At 39.5% G+C, this 19,253-nt stretch overlaps 1 protein-coding gene and 1 long non-coding RNA gene across 8 annotated transcripts in view; both read right to left on the bottom strand.

Moving 5' to 3' along the window:
- Positions 1–353: 353 nt before the first annotated feature.
- On the bottom strand, positions 354–555 carry LOC134290043 (uncharacterized). The gene is made up of 2 exons (XR_009998821.1): positions 461–555; positions 354–398 (listed from the first exon to the last, which is right to left on the bottom strand). It is a non-coding gene; the product is annotated as an uncharacterized LOC134290043 (long non-coding RNA).
- A 5,122-nt stretch (positions 556–5,677) lies between these two features.
- LOC109431093 (RNA-binding protein squid) overlaps positions 5,678–19,253 on the bottom strand; it is a 31,769-nt gene continuing 18,193 nt past the window's right edge. The window contains exons 5-8 of one of the 7 annotated variants that reach the window (XR_003894748.2): positions 12,754–12,888; positions 8,381–8,455; positions 6,885–7,309; positions 5,678–6,377 (exon numbers count right to left, since the gene is read on the bottom strand). Coding sequence is in view for 4 of the 7 variants with exons in the window: in XM_029862427.2 (XP_029718287.1) it covers positions 7,227–7,309; positions 8,381–8,455; positions 12,754–12,888 (293 nt within the window). In the remaining 3 variants the exon portion in view is untranslated. Of the gene's footprint in view, positions 6,378–6,483; positions 7,310–8,380; positions 8,456–12,753; positions 12,889–19,253 lie in introns of those variants that run through there. The other 6 variants (XR_003894749.2, XR_003894750.2, XM_029862427.2 and 3 more) reach the window with 6 other exon arrangements.

Raw genomic sequence — 19,253 nt, 5'->3', positions numbered from 1 at the left:
AGTCAAATAGACGACGACGACGACCGAATGAAAACGCGGCCTGTAAACTTTTCCTCCAAAAACTCACTAAATCACCCCGTACGAAGATGAGCAGTCAAATAGACGACGACGACCGAATGAAAACGCGGCCTGTACACTTTGCCACCAAAAACTCACTAAATCGCCCCGTACGAAGATGAGCAGTCAAATAGACGACGACGACGACCGAATGAAAACGCGGCCTGTACACTTTGCCTCCAAAAACTCACTCTCGCAAAAATCTAGCAAAGCGAGCGCGCGAAACTTTGCTGCTGCCGAACTATTGCTTTTTTTGCACCGTATTCGACCCCCTGCAGAAATTTTTTGTCACACCACAATATGTTCCCACCAGTTTCAGCATACATTGGTTCGTTTCACTGCTAGAAATTTTAAGCGTCGGTTACACTTTTTGGGTGGTGCATGGGATAATCGGTTTGTTTACTTGCTACTTTCCTTGGTGTTTGACGTGTGAACAAATATTTTAGACGATTGAACATTTGCACGGTAATCTATAAAGCAAAGCAAGATGCAATACCGCACACTACTCATTTGTAAACATCTTTTGTTTAGTTGTTTATAAACATCAACAATAGTAAAAACATTAGCGTTTTTGTCTTCCTTTCGGTGCTGATGCTCAGTTTTTTAGGTAATAGGCTCCTAAAGTCCTATCGGGATTCTTGTTTTAAACCACAATATATGGTTCAAGAGTACATATTTACTCATTTTTTGACGTTTTTATTTATTAACCGTAGTTGAAAATATATAATTTTTATTTTTTTAGCCTTTTGTCTCGTCCCTAGCTTATAACACATACTTTGAGTGATTTTTTTTTCACCGTGTATGTGATATGTCAGATAGGAACATTTTTGAAATCCCAGTGCGAAAAATGTCGAGCTCAGTCATACAAGGTTGACCTCAAATGTCAAAGTAGAACTATTTACCATTTTACTTATTTCGAATTTTCTCATTATTCCTTTGTTTTTCAAGTTCAAGTAAAGTACAATTTCGATTAGAATACCATGCTTGATCGTATTATTCAATATAAGCGAGATTTCGTCTTTAATTTTAGGACCCTATTGAGTTAGTTTTAAAAATAAATATTCTAGTTTTAAATATTTTATCAGTTTACCGATTAAATATGAATATTTTTGTTTCAAACGAACGAAATTTGTCTCCGTGAGGAACTATTATATGTAAGTAGCGTAGCAAGCTGAAGCCCTCAGACCCCCTGAAACGTCCATTATTATTATTATTATTATTTATTTGCTTTTATCTTTAACATACAACGTACAATGTCCACTTATTATCTATTACTGAGATTTGGATATACCTTACAACAGTGACATAAACAAAAATATATATAACACATTAGGGCCAAAACATTGAAAATTAACGAATAAGGAGAAATGTACAAAAAAAACCTTCAAATTTGCTTAACGGAAAGGAGAAATACAGAAAAGCCTAATTCTAAAATATCACAGTTCTTAGATGATCAAATGTTGCAGTAACGGGTTTGCAGAAACGGTGCAGCTAAGGCGAAATTTTGGCATTAACCTTAGGAACCAATCGTCTATTGGTTCCACCTTGGCAAGGTGATGCACTTCTTCGGTGGGATGAAAGGGGGACAGGTTAAGCATCATCTTGAGCAGGCGATTTTGCTTCACTTGAATTTTCTTCCTATGGCTACGGGCGCAATTGAACCATGCTGGGAATCCGTATGTAACTGTTGGCCGGAACACGGTTTTGTACAGGAGCAGCTTGATACTGGTGTCCAAACGAGAACGACGATTCACAAGAGGGTAAAGTGATTTGGTAAGTTTATCACATTTACGAATGCAGGTAGAGACATGGCATCCGAAGTTTAGTTTCTTGTCCAGAGTTACCCCCAGATATCCCACGTTTTCGGACCACGGAACATCTATGCCTCCACAGTTGACTTGGTTTTGAGGCATATATCTAGGACTTCTCCTACGCGTGAAGAATATTGCTTGCGATTTCCGCGGGTTCACTTTCACCTTCCACTTTTCATGGTACTGCTGGATGTTTTCTTGAGCTTGTTGGAGTTTATCGACAACCACCTGTGCGTCACGATGAGAGCATGAGCATGAGCATGAGCATAGATGACCGCACAATTCGTAGTTGCTACTCCGTGATTGACCAGAGCAATCGAAATTGCACAAGGAACCAATGAATAGGGCTTGGGACTAGCTTACTATTCTCAATGTACACAGGTCGAGAGCTCTCAACTTTAATAAGGTCAATAACGGCGCCGGCCACGTCCTTACGGTCATCGAGGATGGAAGGGAATGTTAGTAAGACAAACGTTGTTATAAAGACCGCGAATCGCTGCATCCCCACGTTTGTCTCAGGAAGGATTTTTTTGTTAGTAGGGTAAGGTACATTGTCAGTCCGGGAGTCACCTATGGTTGGTGATATGATTTGACAATGGATCAATATACACAAACCGCCGTTAACAACCGACCACTTTTCGACGCAAGAACTAGCCAAAAAGAAAATTCTATCGCGCGTCTCCACTCCACTAGGGAGCAGAAACCTTTAGTCTATTCCACACAGAAATACACTGAACGCGACTCACTTGTCGGCGCCCGGATTTTTTCTCGACCGGCGAACCCGAAGTAACATTTTTCACTCTTTTGTGTAAATGCAAAAAATGAAAGAAAATATTTATTATCAACTAAAAGTGTATTGGAAACTAGCGCCGAAGGGAAGCGAAAAATTCGGAACCGACTCGAACCACGGCGCGCGCACACTCGTCACCACCTGTGCGTCACGATGAGAATACAAAAATCCGGTGTCGTCAGCGAAGCAAAAGTAATGTACTCCATCGATTTTGGCGAGGTCGGCAGAGAAGATGTTATATAACGTTGGGCTCAGGACCGAGCCTTGAGGAACTCCGTCCATGAATCCCCCACGGAGACAAATTTCGGAGAACCCTCCTGTGACCTCTTGGTACGCCCCAGAGAGCTTCTAGAACGTCCCTAAGACCTCAAGGTACCTCCTGGACTCCCCTAAAACATCCCTGAGACCCCCTGAAACCCCCAGGCATCACGCCTGAAACCCCCTAGAATCCCATGAAACGCCCCTGAGATCTCCAGGTACCACTCTGAACTATAGGCACTAGATTCCAAACACGGAACCAGAAATCGACCCAAATATAGGTTCTTTTCACTCATATCGGCTCTTCCATGCGAGAACCCAAATTTGGCTATACCGCGTTAAAGCTCTGAGTGTGTAGTTTCCGTTTGATCCCGGCAGAAAATTGCAACCCATCGCAAAGTTCTTTCTCCAGCGTTGACTTTCGAAGTACCCTAGTGGGATGAAATAAACCCACTATTGGGTAATCGGCAAAGAATCCAAATTTGGCTTCTCGCACGGCCATTATCGGCTAGGTAGCTGCTTCTCGCTTTGTTTTTGACAACATTGCGAGCGGGAGAGCGAGGAAACAACCCACTGCTGGGTAAAAAGTTCAAGCGATTTATTTATTTTTGCGTTCTTTTAATGTATTTTTTAGGTAATCTGTTTTTTCCGTGAAGACTCGCGGAGACATGGTTGAGCAATACGATTTTAATGTGTTTTACCGTGAATTTAGAGTGTACCGAGCAAATATGACGTCACGTAATTCATTATCGCTATTGAAATCGTGACGTCATGCTCGTTTGGCTACACGAACTGACAGTTCGTTTGGCTACAGTTGTCTTCGCCTCCGCGAGTCTATGGAATCTACAGTGTCTATACTCTGAACTAAAGTGTCTCGAGTATACCAAAGTGGCGAATCCTTGTCGTTTTGACAGGTCTCCTGCTCGATTGGAACTATGGGGATGACACTAAATCGCCTGTTCCAATTTTGACGTTTCTCCTCTTTGTTTTATCCAGGCTCGTTACTCTGAACCTGGGATGGGACCACTCACTTGCAAAGAGTTACGCTCACTTGCTATTTTCTCAGCTCAGAAGCGAACAATCAAAAAACGATGTATGGAAGACTTTTGCCTTTTGTTTTTTTTTTCTAAAAGTTTGTCGAATAGAGTAGGGGTCGCACACGCATATCAAAGTCGTGACAGAGCTGTGAAAGCGACTCTCCATGAGGTGAGTGTAATTTACATTTACCTCGTGGAGAGTTACCTTCGCAGCTCCCTCACGACTTCGGTATGCGTGTGCGATCCTTACTCTATTTGGCAAACTTTTAGACGAAACCACAATGCACAAGTCGTCCATACATCGTTTTTTGATTGCACGATTCTGAGTTGAGAAAATAGCAAATGAGTGTAACTCTTTTCAAGTGAGTGTTCTCATCCTTGCTCTGATCCCCCTGAGACCCCCTAAAATCCCCTGGAACGCCGCTGACACTTCCAGGTTCTCCCCTGAAACGCCTCTGAGTGCTTCAAAGCCACCCTGAGATTTTTTTAGAACGCGCCTGATACCTTCAGGCAGGCTTGTCCGCACTGAGCGCGTGAAAATTTTGCTCTTTTGATTTACACCACCAAAACCATCATATTTATGCAATCTTCCTATCTTACCTGATAGAAGGATGTTTGAATATCCTAAATGTCATTTCGAACTGTCAAAAAATCGCACCACAGTGCCGCACTGAGCGCGCAAAGAGAAATTCACTGGGGTGAATTCACCCGGGTGAAATTCTCTTTGCACGCACAGTGTGGCACTGCGGTGCGATTTTTTGACATTGAAATGACATTTAGGATATTCAAACATCCTTCTATCAGGTAAGATAGGAAGATTACATAAATATGATGGTTTTGGTGGTGTAAATCAAAAGAGCAGAATTTTCATGCGCTCAGTGCAGACAAGTCTGCCTTCAGGTACCCTTGTAAAACAAAACCCCTATTGGCTAGGGCTCTTTTCATAGGCATTGGATCACTTGGTAGTCTTCGACAAAATTGTTCGCCATTTAGTTGTTGCCTACAAAACTACCAAAGATGATATACCTGGTATAGTATACGCTTCCAGCGCCATCTACCAAAAAAATCGAAAATTTTTGCATACATTTGGTCAAGTTTTCCCATATTCACTAACTCGCCTTAGACTTCATCGAATTTACTCAAATGTTGACCGTAGTTTCTAGGAGTTTTTCGCGTTTTCTTGCATTCGAATTTAATGTGTCTCATGTAAGTGCAGGCCTGAATCAAGGAGAATACATTTTACTAAGGTGGCGCAGATAAACATTGCAAACCACTGGTTGTCTCTTCCATTCTTCTGGTGTTCTTATGGAACTGAAATAGTGACGTCACTATTTTAGTTGCATAAGAACACCAGAAGAGTGGAAGAGACAACCAGTGGTTTGCAATGTTTATCTGCGCCACCTTAGTAAAATGTATTCTCCTTGGGCCTGAATGTTTTGCACGCAAACAATTTAGCCGCATGTTGCCAACCGTATCCCGGTTCTCCCTCCGCTTTCTATAGCACAATGACCTCCTTGTGTCGTTCGGATTGACACCGACCACACCAGATTTCCGAAGTTGTCCGGCATTCTCACAACATGCCCTGCCCATCGTATCCTTCCAGTTTTGATTCCCTCTCGAGCGCTGCGTATGACTCGAAATAGGATGTACGCGATTCACCCACGGATTCACCGCTTTTCAAGATCAGGGGAAGTTTGTCATTCGAATTGAAAAACACACGATAATTATTGTTTGGCGACTGAGACTGCTTCTTTATTCAGTATAAGTGTGTGTGTGTGTTTTAAAAATATAATACATTACAGAGAAGATGTTGTAGTTTGGAGTCTTGTTTCTACATAAAATATATGTAAATAGTTAATTTGTTTTGTTTGAATTTATCTGTCCTCTTACTAGCTATGTGGGGGAGTAGTAGGGGGTCAAATACATAAATTAGGGGTGTTGGGGAAATACAATCTATTTGTTCGGTTTGTCCATCAGCTTCTATGCTGCTGTTTATAGTAGGCTGCGCTTACGTTTTACTAGTCTGCTACACGGAAAATAATCGCTTTCTTCTTTCTTTTTAAATGCCACAAGGAAAAAAATGTTCAACAGTATTTTTTTTTTTTTAAGATTACAATCTCCACGATCTTCCTCCTGTCCAGGGGGTCGGTCCAGGACCACGTCTGCCAATGGACGCATTGTTAAGTATCTCCAATTTGTCTTAGTTTTACCGTGCCTGTTTTGCATGCACTTTAAATACATATATACGAGTTATGACGAGAGTGGGGGCGGCCACGCCAACTAAATTTATTCTTCAGTCATGTTTTTTTTTTTGGGTTTTACGAGTATAATAGAACCTAAGGGGGGATTATCTTCATTCCAAACAGCCAACCAGAGCACATCCAGATTATGCACATGTATGGGCAAAGTATGGTAACTGGGATCCTAAACAGGGGAAAAGCAGTTTTTCGTTAGTCGGTTTTCGAGAATCTCTGCGGGAGGTGATACCAAACAAGGAGAAATTGCAAAAAGTAACTACTTCGAGTAGATGTGTGTTTAAAATGATGTTTTATTCGTACTTTCGGCTTCAATGTATATGAGGTACACATAAAATGTAATACTGCATCTCGTTCTTATGCGACTTTCACAATGCAGTAGGTTTGTTTAAGTGAGAATGAACATTACTATTTCTATTAGTTTTTTAAGTGTATTCTGTTAGATCATTTTACTCGAACAGTTGAAAAATGACACCAAATTAATCTCTAGAGTGGATTTCGCAAATGTTCAAATCAGAAATGAGACTTAAATAGTATACTGGTTCTATGTTGTGTGTGGTTGTTCTCTACTACTGGAAAAGTACCGCAAATATGAGGGTGAAAATGATGGAAATGGGACATTCTCCTTGGTTGGCATCATTTCTCCACAGGAGAGGGATGTGAAACCAATATTTACCATGGAAGGTGAGCAACTGTTGCTGCCTTCCTTCTCCTCTCCTCTAGTACTGGGTGGACGGGAAGTCCCATGTGTACTCAGTGTTTGTGTGTGTAGCGGAAGAATTCTATCCTTCTACGATTTTTTTATTCAGTTCATCACACGCTCCACTTATGCTCTTGCATACTTGTTTCGCTCTCGCTGTCTTCTTGGATCTCAAATTAGGAATTGTGTTACTGGGGACTTATCTTGCTAGTAAGGGATTGGTTGTTTCTTGTTTGGGGGGAGGGGCGCTAAACTACTAATCTATAGTAATTAAAAGTTGGGAAAGGACAGAGGGTGTCCAACGGTTTGCGGGACTCTTTAGTACGGCGTATGCCTTGGCTGGCGGTTGCCACCGCCTCCGCCTCGCTGCTTTCCACCCTGATAACCGCCACCACCGGCACCTGAAAATTGGAACAAATCCAAGAAACAATAGAAAAAGATAACAAAACGGGTGGCATTAGTGTTGAGGTCGATTCTGCTGAACTGTTGGTGAGAGGGGACACTGGGAAACAAGTCCTGTGCAACTAGTCTAATGGGAAGGAGCGATCATTCTGAAATGAACTGTGCCACCAATAGCGCATACTGCATTTCAGCATGAATTGCTCAGCAAACGATTCATAAATGTCGTGTAAATTTTGCTTGATCGAAGGGCTTTTTCAAACCTATTTTCGTGTAATCCATCAGAAGAAACATCGAGTGCGGATAAATTCGCATTTTTTCTATAGAATTTTGAAAAACAATTGTCCAAAAAGTACCCTTTCTACATTTGGAGGTCATATTACATCGGAATATATGTTAGTTGTAATCAACTAAAAACACTGCTGGAAATTTTACAACTAGCATAGCTGAAAGAAGTCACCGGTAAAATATAAGAAATGTGCCAAACCAAAGCAATGGGTTATTAAGAAATTTTTGAACTCAGTGACAAATTCCAGTTATCCATATTTCACGACACAACACTGTTTTTGTCCAGCTCAAGATTTCGAATTTTTATCAGATTCGACCAGTTTTAAAACTTAAACCTTTCCTGTTTGAAATGTTTAGAACTTGTGTTCCCCGGACGCTATTCTGTCAATAGTTGAGTGCTTCTCGTGACTAGACATAAATCATGTCATATGCCACGAATGTCACGTGACTGACAATGGAATGTTGCTAATATCATGCTTCTCAGCAAAGGATGTCATCGCTAAACATCTTTTTCCGTGACCATCATAGGTTGAATTATAAGTGGAATGCAAGTCGAAATTTTGAGCTAGACAGATTCTAAAAAAAATGTTGCGTCGTGTTATAGCCAAAACAAAACTCAATGTAGTCAGCGGGTGAGTAACATAGGAAAGGGGTCAAAAACTAGGGGCAGCAGTAGTAGGATGCAGGCATATAAATGCAAATAGGTAGATAGGGAAAAGAACACAAGCACAAAAACGCAACGAGCTACTACATAAGAAGGAAGATTGCTATCAATGTCCAACTACCTTTGCCCCCGCGAGGGCCACCAGGTCGACCACCGCCGTTGCCATAACCATCGTTGTAACCTCCATAGTAATCGTCTGGTTAACGGTACCACATTCCAGATAAAAAAGAAGAACGGGGAAAGGAAGCGAGAAATTGATTGAAGTTTGTTTGGTACATTGATGATCGTGTGTGTAAGTTTTGTGTAAATTGTGGAAGACAGAGGGGAAACTAACATAAAAGGGGGTTTGTCAGGGTTACCAAAACTAAAAATAACTGCGGGATCATTTTGGACAGGATTAGAATTACAATAGGTTTGCTACTAGAAAGTTCTAATGTTACATTAAGATTGTTTAACACATTGATCTTTCAAGAATTTTGATGAACATATTCATGAAAGACTCGAAACATTTTATCAGTCTCTTTTTAGATCAGAAACTGTTCACATTACATACCAAGCGTTTAGTTTTCAAATTGGTTTGAAAATTATATACAATACTACTACATTCATTTTTATCATTGGGTACTAACTACTGTTCGTCGGGTGGAAAACATTCGTTCACAGATGTGGTGGAGGAAAATAAGTTTATCAAGCAGGCTCTCTCTTCTTTTCAGGCAAAGCAAAAACACAGAGTTGTCGTTTTTCGTTTCACAGATTTTCACGTCTGCTCTGTTTTATTCGTCTTCTCTCTCCTTTCTTTACAACTTCCTTGCATATCTTCTTGTTCTTCTCTCTCTTCTGCGCCTTAATGGTGACGATCTTCTTATACAAGTGTACTTTCTTCTCTTGTTCTTCTGTTCATTCGTCACTACATTACATATTTTTTTTACAGTGTTCAGGTCTGTATCTTCTACGTGAAAATGATGATCAACATTGTAGATCTGGTTCGGAAAACTCTACTGGGACATATAATCATCACTCATGCTCTTTTTTTTCTGTGTCAATGTCTGTGTGCTGCATTTTTAGACTTATTTCTTAGATTTTCACTACATTGTTTTTTTTTTTCAAAGACACATAAGGCACCTGCTCTTCTTGCCTTATTTTCCCCCACTTCTGTTTTCCACTGTTTCCACCCGAGAACGTTATGTCAGTTGAATGAATTTTCCACTGCTTTGTAATTGTTATAGTAGAACTTCTCTCTCATAACCCTTGCCCGCGTAAAGATAACAAGAATTAGTCTTTATTAGTCACTACGAAACTGAAATCTGATCTACTTGGAGAATAATTGTTTTGATTACGTTACGAATTAAGAAATAAAGTTGAAAATTGATTCGATTACAAGCTAATAAAAAAACACTAATATCTACCACTTACTGTTAAGCCTATGTTTACGAAAACCATTACCAAAGAAAAGTTGAAATAATGAAAAGCACTTGAAAACTTATATTTAGTGAATAAGAATATGATTGAAACTTTATTGTTAAGTTTAGTCCTAAGAAAAAAAAATTGCATATTTATCTGCTTAAAAGCTACATTCCGCAGCTAGGATGAAGAGAGAGAAGGACGAACACGCGCTCTAATTTTACTGCTGACCATTTTGGGTTTTGATAGTTCGCCAAACTGACGTTGCGAAACGATTTCAGACCGAATTACTGTTTTCAAGCATTGAATGTAGTGAGAAATGCATTTTCTCTTGATCTTATTAAGACAAAACTTCTGTTCCTTGTTGTTGGAATAGGGAACGTTGCAACGAAACGCATTGGTATGTATGTGTGTTTGGCATGTAGTAAGTGTACTGCGCGATTTCAAAATCAAATTTCGATGAAAGTAGAACACAATTCTATCGTTTGCGGGGGTGGTGGTAACAAACGTGATAGGGAAGATAGGGCATATTTATGTAAAATAACGAAATGTTACAAATAGTAAAATTAGCTTTCTTAATGATTAACTGAAAAATGTGGTGTTTTGATTGTTGTTCTGATTGTTTACATTATGATACAACAGTTTTTAGTAAACTGGACTTTTACAACGTTCGACAAAACAAAATTAAACAAAATCAGCATGCATGCAATAAAAAGAATATTCTATTCTTTGAAGAGCAAAATCACGCAACGCGAACCAGGAAATTGAAAGGGAGAGTGATGTTGGTCTCCCTATCAAGATTAATCGCCGTTGCCAACGATTTCGCTCTTCCCATTATCGTTCAAGTCAGATTTACGAATGGAGAAGCATGAGTGCGTTTTTTTTTTCTATTCAAGATGACGATTTGATTACTTCGATTTATAAAAATGGAATTTTAGCAAACAAAAGTTGTAGGTACGTTAATTTCCTGACTTTCTAAGTTGTCTCTACCGTTCTCTCTGAATGATTATCAGAAGATCCAATAAGAATGTCAAATTTTCGATAGATCTTGCCACAAAAAATACTTGTCGTTTTTACTCAGTATCTCTCCCACAAAGGACACTTGTCGAGAAGAGGAACCGGGCACCAAAAAGGGATTGCGCGCCTGCGGTCGAATCTTACGCTCTTACGACTCGCTCTTTCTCTCTATCTTTCTCATCGCTGACCTTATTGCTAAAGAACTTAAACAATAACAATGTCCTTTTCGTATAAAAAATAAGACTCTTTGTGTGTGTGGTATAGTTGGCAAACTTCCTCCTCAATTTTCCCCATTTGATTGTATGTCTATCACAGGCAATATTTGCAGTCAGTTCGCTTTTCTCTCGGTGTCACAGCCGACCCTATCCGGAACACACCTAAATTTTGAAATCGGTGCCGGCAAACAGATTAGACGAGCGCCCAACAGCTGATAGTCTGACACGGTTTTCGGATTGACAAGAATCGATCCTGGTAAAATAAATTACGGACACCTCAGCTGTTGGATTCTCGGTCTCTGGTTTAATGAGATCGACAGAAAACTAGTGCCCGGGAGCCCACTCGGACCCTTCTTCCCGGATGCGGCACGGCTGTCGACACTATCGGAGAAAATGTTCGTTAAAAATAAGGGAAAAATATTCGCACCAGAGTCTTGCTTCCAATAGTAAAATCGAAAATAGATTCAAAACGATTTCTTCAAAGCATCGATCTCATCGTAATCTCATGTTGTTTGTTCCTCCTTCTTCTCGGAAACTTTCTGCGTAATTCTTTCGTTTCATTTATATCCTCCTTTCGCCTCCCTTTTTCTCATCGTACGGCAGATGGAAAACCCTCCCCTCATAAATATTACAATGTTCAAAGGAAAAAAAGGAAAGACAAAAGATGATGGAAAAAGGCAGAAAAAACAACAACCATTAACATTAACAACTCTCTTTCTTAATGTAAGAAAACAGTTGACCAGGAAAACAAAACCGTTTTACAGAATATTTTCGATTTTTACTACTTTAGTGTTAATATTTTGTTTTCTAACGACAAACGTAATAAAAAAATATTTGCACTTTGAGGTAATTCGGTGTTCTCTTTGATGTATCAAGCAAAAAAGTTAAATGTGTTGATTGCAAAACTGTGGCGACGCGCGTCTCGCAATTTAAACAAAATTGAACAAATTTCGACAAGTTGAAAGAAAATCGATCGATCATAAAGCAAATTTACGTGTTGTTTGAAAAAGTGTTGCAAGTGTGTGTGTATGTGGCAATAATGTTCGAAAAGTGACTGGAATGGAACAAACGCGCGCGCGAGGAAAAAAAACTAAACTCGACGGAAATATTACTTCCAGCAAAAAGCAAACATTAGGTCGACAAGGCTATAAAGAGACTTTGTTCCGCTCTCTTTAATTGCTCTCTAGTAGAATAACTAAATACGGACTCGGGTGTGTATTTATCTGACCAGGATTGCGCTCCTGCATCTCACTGTTGTGAAATATCGTTGCGAGTTTAAAAAAAAAAATATAACGTCTCCGGTAACTACTAACCAATTAAGCGCAACTTCGGTTCTAATGAGGTATTTCTTGAGATGCCTTCCTAGCTTGGATGTTTTCAAAATCAATGCACAGCAAAAACAAAACGTTACGAAACGTTCCAAGTGAGGTGCCTTCTACTTTAAACTTTACTTTTAAATTTCGCTCAGAAGGAAAAATCATATTTTTAATCAATGTTAAGATTCGAAAATTAACTCATGCTCTAAAGGACTCTAACTTTTGTTTACTTTCAACCCACGTGTTTTCAGTTAAATGCTTTACTCTTTTGTATCAAATACGTTAATTAAACACACCTCCATTCGAAAATTTGTATCGCAAGAAGAACGAGTGAATTGGCAATGACAAATTATGTAAAAAATTTCAATCTTAAAGGTAAGGTCAAATATATCTGATAGGTAAAAAAATAGGCAAAAAAGTATCGGTAGATTGGTTGGTTTGGGTTGGTGGTGGTTGCTCAGAAAAAAAGGTAATAAAAGTTATTCAAGAAGGAAAAGACTCTCTCTCTCAATGATAGTGTTTCTGTGAATGGTTGTTGAATTTACCGTAGTGGGAGTAATCATAACCGTTGTAGCCCCATCCCGCCCAATCGCCATAATAGTCACCGTATCCATATCCGCCCTGGTTGCCGTAGCCGCCACCTCCGTATCCCCCCTGGTTGCCCCAGCCTTGTCCGTAGCCTGCGAATGAAACGAAAAGGAGAAGAAAATGGAATAGTTATTTAGATGTGGTCAACAATTGTAGAAGCGTTATTGATCTATGTGAGATATGGTCTCTCAATATATTTTATGATCAATATATTTATGAGAAGCCTGCAATTCTATGAGAATGCTTGAATACAGATAATTTCTGTTCCGAAGTTTTACCATCTCTTTACTATGGCAATCAGGACTCCTGACAGGTTCCACCTGGAACTGCTTGAGGATTGCTGGAAAAACTTCTTAAAGAGTCCCATAAGTAAATTCAGAAGGAGCTCTTCGAGACTCTCAGAGGATTCCCACGAGGAATTCTTTGAGGATTACCAGAAAAAATTCCCAGATGGAACTTCTGGAAGATTCCCAGAATGCACTACTCTTCAAGGATCCCCAGTAAGATTTCTTGAAGGAATCCAAGAACGAAGTTCCAGGAAGTTTCGAACCCGGATCTCCTGGAGAAGTTAAGCATTAGATAGACATAGAAGAAGAATCTTGTAAAATGACCTGGAGGAATTTAGAAGAAACTCTAACAGCGTCAAAAGAAGGAATTTCTTGAGAAATCTCACAAGAAACTTATGGATGCATTTTCGAAAGAACTCTTGAGAGAATTTCAGTGGAAACGACGAATATATTACTCAAACATACGACGAAGTTTGAGAATTCTTCAAAAGAAACTTCTTGTGAATTTCAAAAAAAGCTTCGCAATACATTGCTTGCAAAAGAAAACCAACGTAGTTTGGGCGGGGTTTGAACCCACGACTTCGTGAGCTAGACAGGGCGCGTTAACCATCTCCGCCACGTACCAGATTAGGATTCTGTGAATTAGACAACCAACCTGAACCCAACGACCACCTCATCCCACGTTCTTCCTCGCAATTCACCATCTCATTCGGTCCATAGATGTCCACTTTCAATGCTCTCTGAGCGTACCTACGAACAACGTGGATAGACATGTGAATAGGCAACAGGCTCGACACTAAAAATAACATGCTCTCATTGTTGTTCGTTCGTAGCACGCTCAAAGAGTGTGGGAAGTGGACATGGACATCTAAGGTTCGAAGAAGATGGTGAATTGCGAGGAAGAACGTGGGTTGGTGGGCGTTGAATTCAGGTTAGCTTTCTATATTTCACAGAATCCTAACCCGTTTTGTGGCGGAGATGGTTAACGCACCCTGTTTAGCGAACTTTAAGACGTGAGTTCAAACCCCACCAGAATTAGGTGGATTTTTTCGTTTAAACGTGCCTATGAACTTCAGTCATTGCGTATGTCTAACAATTTGATTTGCCTTCAAGAGGTTCTGGGAACCGTCATAAAACCAAGATAATTGTAAAAGATGGCGTTTCTAATCACGTTTCTACTTGTCTTAAACAGGTTGATTGGATGATATTAAGGATCTCTAATCGATCCCCACCAAACTAGGAACTTCTAAACGAATTTGAAGAAATAATTAAGATAAATCTTTCTAGATGTAATCTGCCGTGAATCGCATATCAGTCCCATCTTTGCTGGATTTCCTATGCAAATGGGACAGATATGCAATTCACGGTAGTAATCATATGAACATTCTTGGAAGAAATCCCATGGAGTAATCCCAAAAGAATTCCGGGAGTATTTCCAGCTGAAGATTACCTAGGAGAATCCCATGATATTTCTCAAAGGTATGTCAGAAAAAAAACTTTACAGGAATCTCAGTAAGGGATCACCTTAGAAACTTCTGGAAAATTTCCTGGAAACTAAGATCAGAATCCCTGGTGCATAAGTTAAGATCGAACCCTCCTGGACATTCCCCATGAAAAGCATCGCCTTCACACCGATGCTCATGGCAACAACAACAACGACAACACCGACGACGACGACGGCGATGCCAGCCCGTTCAACCTCGAGCCCGCAAGCCGCAAACATCAGCAGTTCTGCCCCTAGCACCCAGAAGTAGAACGGACGCACCTAGCCAGGTCAGCAAGCCCGGCAGCCACCGATGTCACCAAGTGGACGGACCCACCGACGGACCACATCAGCAGGTTTATGCCAAGCAACAGCAACATGGCAATCACTTCCTGTATTTTTCATAATAAGCACTTTCTTGATAGGTTTCATTTGAATTGAAAGACAATAAAGAATTATTACTTTTCCGGACGTCAAGTCGAACAGTTAGCCTTTTTTTAAAACCTAGTCTGGATGACGAGACTCAGAAGTGGCGCAGTCGTGTAGTTTTCGGTCGTGAGTGAAAGTGATTCTGCTAACCAACGGGGGATTACCGGAGGAAGAATAACAGTGCTCACCTTGCCGAAACCCAGAACCAGCTTCGAGAACCAGCGGATTACTGGATACATCGAACACCGGCGGATTACCGGACCAAACGTGGAACATCATCTAGAATACCGGCGGATTACCGGCGTTTCAAAGGATTTTGCAAAACGTAAGTAATTTAAGTTTCTTTTTAAGTGGAAATTCGTGACTATTAAATCAGAAGAATATCAAATCATAATTAGTGAAAGCGATTACCTCATATGAAAACAAAACTATCTTCCTATAATTAAAATTTATTACCAAAAGTGTAGGTTTAATTAGTGCTTGAAAATCTTTAGAGTGTGTGTTTACCGAAAAAAAAGTGAAAAGTTTCTTGATTTTTTTTTTCTCATCCGTGCTTTTGTTGAAAAATGGCACAAAGATACGATGAAAACCGTGATCTGCTTCAAATCCAGGTAGGTGAACTGGAGAACCAGATACGCGAGTTGGCGGGAGCAATGCAACATCGAGATCAACGTATCGTTGAATTAGAAGCACTTGCTGCCAACCAACAAATGGGAGCGGCAGCAGCAGTACAGCAAAATAATTCAGTGGAGAGTGCCTTGCGTGCACTGCAAACACCGCAGATTATACGGGTACTTCAACCATTTGATGGTAACCCAATAAAATTACATTCGTTCATTAAATCGATTGACGACTTAATGCCAGAAATCGAACGTGTGAGAAACACACCGGCTTACACCGTATGGCTCCTTGCCATTAGGTCGAAAATTATCGGAGACGCTGATAGCGTACTCGAATTCTATGGGACTGGTTCCGATTGGAGTGAAATCAAATCGAACCTGATAACTCACTATAGTGATAAAAGAGACGAGGTGACTCTTACAAAAGACCTATTCAAGATGACACAAAAAGATAAGCCAATCGAAGAGTTTTATAAGGAGATTCAATTTTGTTTATCTCTAATGGTAAATCAATTGAATCTTAATGAATCGAATATTGACATAAGAAATGCAAAAAACCATTTCTTTCAAGAAATGGGCCTGAAGGTCTTCCTCGCTGGGCTCAACGAGCCTATCGGGCAAATTATAAGGGCACAATGCCCCTCCTCGCTTAAAGATGCTCTCAGAAGATGTCTTGAGGAGCGTAATTATCACCATCAAAAGCCAAAATATAATCCACCACCACCACCATCATCGCGCAAATTTCAATATCCAAACAATCCATTTTTGCCAGGCCCCAGACCTCAACCATTACCACGTATTCCTTTCCAGCCAAACCCTTCCACTCCACACCCTTTCCCGCGCACACCACAGTACGCTAACTCCAACCCTTTCTATCGAACACAACATCCCTTCCAACAATTCCCACCTCAACGAACATTGCCTCCAAACCCACCGTTTCGAGCCCAACCTCTAAATCCTTTCCAACAAACACATCCCTTTTCTCATCAGAATAATCCACAGGGTGTCCATTCAACTTCAGTTTTCCGATTCCCGGATTTTTCCCGGGTATGGACTAGTTTCCCGGATATTACCAAACGCAAATTATTATTCTAGTAGGACAAGGACACTACTGATCTAAAAATTGATACAAATTTTCAAAAATTATTATCAAAAAACCAACTAATTCTACAATCACCGACGTTAACTTCCCTTGCTTATACGAAATTTAGCATGCAAGTCTTTGAATGAGTGTAATCAGTTTTGTAACTTGTAACCAGGAATTAATTCCGCCCTCTAATATTGATGGGCGGAATTAAAAGGTACAACCCGAGAAAATGTAACGAATAACACATTCAGTTAGGTATTACTAATTGAATTACTGATGAACATAACTGATACTGGTTTGATTGAGAAAAGAGGTAAAACAGCAGAAATAATATTAGAATTTAGTATGGAGAAACGCTTAATAATAGCTCGTTAAGATATTTCAAGATAAGAACAATATCAACCAAGATTTGTTGACCATTTTCCTTGAAAATAAAGTAAAAAAGACAAACATCCAGCATCGAAACTTTGACCGATCCACAGGCGGCAGTGCTTACCACTTAACAGTAGCTCACTGTTGTTAACATTAGAGGAATAAAAGCATAAGGTTCTTCGTTTCCACAGCTCAGAAAGGGGCACATATCATGTCACTTACATCGAGCCGTCTCTAGGAACTAAATTTGTTCTTATGTAGAAATTTTCAGATATTTCGACAAGAAACAAAATTTATTTCTTATCACTTTAAGTTATTCGTGCGACATTCAGTAAATCTTCGAATAGCACTTAAAAATCACTAAGAGATATGTGATCACAAATTGTTTGATTTGAGATTTGATTTAGATATTCTCGTCTACCCGGGAAAACTAATTACACTCATTTGAACAAGGTATAATGCCTAGAAGATTCGAATAGTTGGTACAAGATGAAAATCTGTTGAAAATGTCCTTTATATAACAAGGAAATGGAATCTATATGAATATATTATTGAAATTAATGTCTTTGTGCCTACGCGAATTTTTTGGCGAATGTCATAAAAAATCGGTGGAAAAAATATTGAAACATTTTTGGTGAACTGCTTCCATTGGCATTTTAAACAATTTTCTTGTTGAATCCAAAATCTATTGACACCGATTTTCACCGAATTTTATACAAAAAACTGAGTTCTGCTCCAACGTTTCTTCCTTCAGGAAATACTCCGTGGGTACTGTCAAAAAATCTCCCATAAACCTACAAATTATACTTAGGACTGTGTCCGACTCATCAGTACCTACAGAGCAGTGCCACTTGCACCGCTAAGCAGATGTAATGCCTAGCAGAGCCTAGTACCTACTCAATGAGGTACAGATACAGGTGGCGCAGATAAACATTGCAAACCACTAGTTGTCTCTTTTGTTCTACCGCTGATCAAATGCAACTCAATTAGTGACGTCACTAATTGAGTTGCATTTGATCAGCGGTAGAACAAAAGAGACAACTAGTGGTTTGCAATGTTTATCTGCGCCACCTGTATCTGTACCTCATTGGTACCTACTCACTTGTGCACTTGGCACATTTGGTTTCACCATTTTCTGTTGACTGCAACTTCTTTTAAAATGTTGTCTGTGTTCGTCTATTATTGCCTTAAAATATCAGGGAATCTATAGGATACACTTCCGGGGGTTAGAGTAATGCTTCCAGAAAGTCACATTTTTTCGGTAAACTTTCAAAATTTCTTTACACATTCCGTTGAACATTCTTCTGTAGATTGTGCTGTTGAACTCAGGAAATCTGTTCAAAATTTCTTAGAGGATTACATCAGAGAGTCATTCAGGAGTAGTTTTTTTGAAATATTCGCTATAATTTCCTGTGTTACTCACTCACTCTTCAGATTTTCATATGAATTTTGTCCTTCAAAACTCTCTACAGAATGAATATGTACAATTTCACTGTGAATTCTGCCAGGCATTTTTCAAGATTTTCATCCTTGATGCCAAAGGGATCAAACTTAAGGGATCTGGTATACAGGGTGTTAGGTTCCTGAGTACAAACTTTTTAGAGGGTGATAGAGGACTTTAAATGGAGAAAAAAGTTGTTCTACGCATATGGTCAAATCTCAACCGTTACGTAGTTATTGAACTTCCCATGTTTTTGACTCTAATTGCCTTTACTGGCTATAACATAAAAATGGTTAAACTTATCGAAGTTTTTTGACCCTTATTCGAAATATTATTGAATATTCTATCAAATGACATCTTTGAATCGATTGGTTTAGTTAAATAACGAAGTTTTCTAAACCAAATAGCTCAAAAGTAGTGTGTTTTTATTTATTTTTGTCAATTATCTTTGAAAAATGCGTAACAATTTAAAATTCTTTCTTAGGCAAAGTTGTGGCCCCTGTTCCACTCTACAATTCGTTCTTTGACATCAAACTTCTATCTTTTATCGTTTTGTTGCAATTTCGATTTTAACATCGCATTTCAGATCATAAATTTGCAACTGTCATGGTAAGCACTTTTTTGCGCATTGCGCCGCACATTTAAATCAAAATTGCAAGAAGAGCTAGAAGTTTGGTGTCAAAGAACGAATTGTAGAGTGTAACAGGGGCCACAACTTTGCCTAAGAAAGAATTTTAA

Source organism: Aedes albopictus, chromosome 1 (assembly GCF_035046485.1).
Source record: "Aedes albopictus strain Foshan chromosome 1, AalbF5, whole genome shotgun sequence".
Lineage (NCBI taxonomy): Eukaryota > Metazoa > Arthropoda > Insecta > Diptera > Culicidae > Aedes > Aedes albopictus.
This window is presented reverse-complemented; position numbering and strand designations above follow the sequence as displayed.